General features: G+C 41.7%; 1 protein-coding gene across 1 annotated transcript; it reads right to left on the bottom strand.

Moving 5' to 3' along the window:
• Positions 1-258: 258 nt before the first annotated feature.
• LOC147630004 (transcription factor MYBS3-like) lies at positions 259-2,933 on the bottom strand. Its single transcript, XM_086811579.1, has 3 exons — positions 1,993-2,933; positions 1,681-1,889; positions 259-1,432 (listed from the first exon to the last, which is right to left on the bottom strand). Exons 1-3 carry the CDS (start codon positions 2,228-2,230, stop codon positions 782-784), a joined length of 1,098 nt encoding a protein of 365 aa, XP_086667705.1. The 5' UTR covers positions 2,231-2,933; the 3' UTR covers positions 259-781.
• Between the last annotated feature and the right edge of the window lie 1,501 nt (positions 2,934-4,434).

Raw genomic sequence — 4,434 nt, 5'->3', positions numbered from 1 at the left:
AGTGACTATTAGCTCTGCTCCAACTACTCACATAGGGGCAGCTCAGTGCTCACACTCCTAAGATATTAATGCTAAGGCAGGGCAGACACTGAGCACTCCACAAAGGTAGCTCTATTACTCCCTGCAGAAGCTTATACAACATACCATTCTGACCAGCCACATTGCATATCGCATATAATAATTTTAGATCTTTTTCATCTGAGCAATGCCTGACATGTCTAGGCAGCCACTCACCTGGGAACCATACGACTCTCACCTTGAAAATCCATTAAGTAAATAATTTATATACAAAAAATCCACCAATCATACATGAAGCTTAGCTGAAAGATCCACATTTTAAAGTTACCCCTGTGATAAACAAGCTCTCTGCCTGTTCAATCATGTAGCAAATGGGAAGACAGGAAACACAGCAATCACTTTCTCCACAGCTAAAAATATTTGAGATTCTGTTACAGGAAGAACGTCCAAGGGCTTGGCAAGGGGTATTGGTGACTCTCATGATTAAAGCCAATTAAACTGTGGGATCATTGCTTCTAAGGCTGGATACAGAATATTCCCCACACGGGCTGGGAGTTGAACAGGTAAGAATGCCTGTATATCCATAACGAGAGGCCTGGATGGGGCCCCCTGCTCACAGGCATGGATGTTTTGTAACCGGCCTAGTAACCACCTTAACACCACTACATGTCAAAGTTAGTTGCACCTTTACAACAAGCCAGAGCAAACCTATGCACATGAATCCAATCCTTTGTACATACGTAATAGGAGATTCAATCAGTAATCAAGCAACACTTATTGCACTGCCCAAGCTCCCTTGATTATCTATGTCGGTAGTGCCAACTGACGATGTGGCATGGAACGCTGAATGCCTGGAGCCTTCTTCCAACAGCTTAACAGACAGAGGTGTTGGCTCCATCACAGGCCGAGTTGCGTTAAGACTAAGCTCAGAGATTTTCAAAGATTCATCAATCCTAACTGGGGCTTGCGGGACTACAGGAGTGGGCTTAACAATGTTGGGATTGGCCGGCCTTAACCCTTGATGGTCAAAGCTGTTCACGCCAGCCCAATGGTAAAAGGTGAACAAGGAAAAAAAGGGGGGCTCAAAGGTGGGAATGCCCTTGTACCCTTCAGTAAATGATGAGATAGGAATGCCAGCTGCTTGCTGCACCCCATCCATGCTCTCAATGCCCCCTGCTTCTGGGGGTTGGCCATGTTTTTTAGCCTTGTTTGTAACCCCCGGTGCCTTCGCTGGCCTGTCAGAGTGCAAGCTCGGGAGTAAGGGCACAGGGAAACCTGCTACAGGGACTGCTATAATATCAGAGTCCATGTCACTGCCATCATTGATCGGAAGTTTCTGTCCAAGGCACAGATCAGTTCCTTCTGGCAAAATGTCTTCCTTGCCTGCTTTCTCTTGACATGTCACACTTGGGACCTGCAACAACGCACCAAGTCAATGCTTGAAACCGGTAGCAAGACCACACAGGGCAGCAAATCATGAAGACCTGAAAGTACATGATCTGATCCCCAGAAACCTGGATACATTAACGGATTTCTAGACCAAAAACAGAGCTGTTTACACAGATGTTCCTGCCTGCTGCTGCCCATCCAAGGATGGGCAGCTGCTGTCCAGCTCCCAACCCTTCTGATGGATGGCCCATTTCAGTTGATGCATCAACTCACCTTATCTGGCGTGATGTCAAACAGACTAGAGCGGCGCCTCCTTTTGTTAATATTACTCTGCCGCAAAAAATACTTTTGTGCATGGCTGGCAACTTGTGTGGGAGTTCTGGTCTTCACAAAATTCCTGGAAATGCCTCTCCAGTCTCCTTTTCCAAGCCTTTGGAGCCCAATCAAGAACAGACCATGCTCGTCCTCTGTCCACGCCACTCCTGCAAAAGAAAGAAATACATGACGACCATAGCTGTGTGACCTCCACTAACACAAAGCATTCACTGTGTTCTACATGTATGCGGCTCACTTGGCATCAAATACCTTTCTTTCTCTCCCGTGTGCTGCTGGTAGTCTGCACAAGGTCATCAGAGGCATACCCCTCCTGCTGCAGGGTGTGGTCAGGCTGTGCAGAAGAAGGAGATGGTGCCTCAGGGGAGGCATAGCCGGCGAGGTTTCCCATGCTCACGCTCTTTCTCATGGCCGAGGGGGAGTCTGTGTTGTTGACCCGGACGCCAAAGAGCTTGATACCCTTGTCCACCCTTTTGTGCATCATGGTCATAATACCCTTGTATCGAGAAAAAGAAAAATAAAATGGCAGACACGGAAACCCTAACGTGGCGAAAATGGCAGATCTCTGAAATCCTGAGCCGCCAGATGGTCTCGAGAAAACACAAAAGCTAATAGATATCTAGACAGCAGAAACCCTAACCCGACAGATGGAAGATCTTCAATGCCAGAGAGACCCTAAACTGATAGAAACGGTAGATACAGATACAGCATAGAGACCCTAATTCGACAAATATGGCAGACCCCTAAACCACATGAAGTTTAAACCCTTGATAGAAAAAAAATGGCAGATCTCCAGACTTATCTTGGCAGATGTACGAGACCATAGAAATCCTTATCTGACAAAAATGGCAGTAAGACGACAGAGACCCTATTCGGACAAAAATGGCGGTTCTCCAAATCCCAGAAACCCTAATCTGCCAAGTATGGAAGATCAAATGGGGACGATTCCATTTTAAAAAAAACACGAACCTTGGGAAAGATGCTTTAATCTCTTCCTTCAATGTATCAATTCTGCACGGAGTTTAGGGCAGGAGCTGGCACGCATGTGCAGAGGCCCGCGAAACCCTAAACTTTAAAGATTGCAAACCCTAGCTTCAGATCTTGGATTATGCGCCCCTTGCTTAAATCAAAAGGGCGGGGCGGGGCGGGGAGGCTGAGATTGCTTGCCTCGATCGAGGACAGATTTGTTATATGGATTAAAGAGAAGAAAGCATCCATCTTCTCAGTGGCTCCTCTGTACTTTTTCAAAGCGCACTTCGGCGATGGCGGACGGTGCAGGATCACTCAGTTTTGTAAACGTAATTGTTTTAATAATAGACCTTTTTATTATTATTATTATCAGTATCCATCCTCTTTTCAAAATTTTATCAATTAATCTCCTTTTTTTAATTTCAAAATAGCTCTTTTTCAATTAATTTTCAGTATTTTGTCCCCATTATTATTTGTTTTAATAATATACCTTTTTTTATTAATATCACGATCGATCCTCCTTTCAAAATTTTATCGATTAATTTTCTCATTAATGTTAACTTAATTTTACAAATAATTGTCAATTCCCACTTTATTTTGGTGTGGTTTTTTTTTCCAAATATTTTTCAGTTATCCTTTCATTGTTTTTGTTCCCAATCATTCAACTAATTTCTATTAGTTTCAAAAATATTTGTCAATTTTCACTATTTGCGAGTGGCCACACCAATCATTTAGTACACCTTACCAATTTGTATTAATATTTGTCAATTTTCACTATTTCCCTCCACATTATTTTTTTTAAGAAAATTTGGAGCACCTTGAAAGGAACAAAATCTTTAAAAAAATTAGATTTTAGTCAATTAATAATCCAAGTAAGGTAACTAGTATTCTTTCTTTCACTTGGACCTTGGTTTTTTTTATTGGGATATTTTTTTCAAACACTACTCCCCAATGGTATTCCTAATGAATCCTTTTCCTAGAGGAAATCCTAATGCTCAAACATCCTATCCACTATGGTGACAAAACAACTTCCTACATATTGTTTTTTTTTTAATCATGAAAATCCTTGTAGAGTCTATTTCTGGTAAGGGCATGGTAGTTCTCAAAAATGAAGAGTTGGGCTAAGACACAAAGAGAGAGAACCGCTGGGGGGGAGAGAGAGAGAGACGTGCGCAAGCGCGCGCGCACACACACACACACACACACACTATTTGAGGTTCTAGATATAGTGAGAAAGAGAGAAGAATTCAAGCTTTTGAGTGGGCAAGGATGCTTGATTTTTTGGCTCGTGGTAAATTTGCTTGCAACTGTCCACAATTCTCGTGTGTGGATGTTATCTTTAACTCTATATTTTTCATGTGGGGAGCCATCTTTAACTCTATTTTTTCCTATAGACACTTGTGATCTTTTTTCTTGGTCCTTAGGTGAGGCTACTTGTAGACTATAATTTTATGTATGTTGTCTTTAAGTCATGATATTTCAATACATTCTCATTATACTGATTATACACTATAACCCATTAAGTCGAGTTTAAACATTTATCTTTCTTTGATGAACATACAAAGTTAAAAAATGATGAGTAAGATCTTTAATCCATTAGGTTTTCTATTCTTGCATGAAAACTTTACAATTCTTTCCCGATTTATAATCAACCCAAATTATGCTCATTGAGTTCATTGACCAAAGTATTGTGTTTCTTGATGATTGTCTTTAATCCATTAAGTT

Source organism: Cibotium barometz, chromosome 17, assembly GCF_041138505.1.
Source record: "Cibotium barometz isolate CiBa-2024 chromosome 17, ASM4113850v1, whole genome shotgun sequence".
In the NCBI taxonomy this organism is placed as follows: Eukaryota; Viridiplantae; Streptophyta; class Polypodiopsida; order Cyatheales; family Cibotiaceae; genus Cibotium; species Cibotium barometz.
The sequence above is the reverse complement of the archived record's forward strand: the minus strand, read 5'-3'. Positions and strand labels throughout refer to the sequence as shown.

Bases quoted from the DNA above. Each gene is read 5' to 3' on its own strand.
- LOC147630004 (XM_086811579.1), bottom strand. From the start codon at position 2,230: ATGACCATGATGCACAAAAGGGTGGACAAGGGTATCAAGCTCTTTGGC. The intron at 1,890-1,992 runs GTATTTGATGCC...TTTCTTTTGCAG, and splicing joins CACACGGGAGAGAAAGAAAG to GAGTGGCGTGGACAGAGGAC. The intron at 1,433-1,680 runs GTGAGTTGATGC...GCGTTGTTGCAG, and splicing joins TTGACATCACGCCAGATAAG to GTCCCAAGTGTGACATGTCA.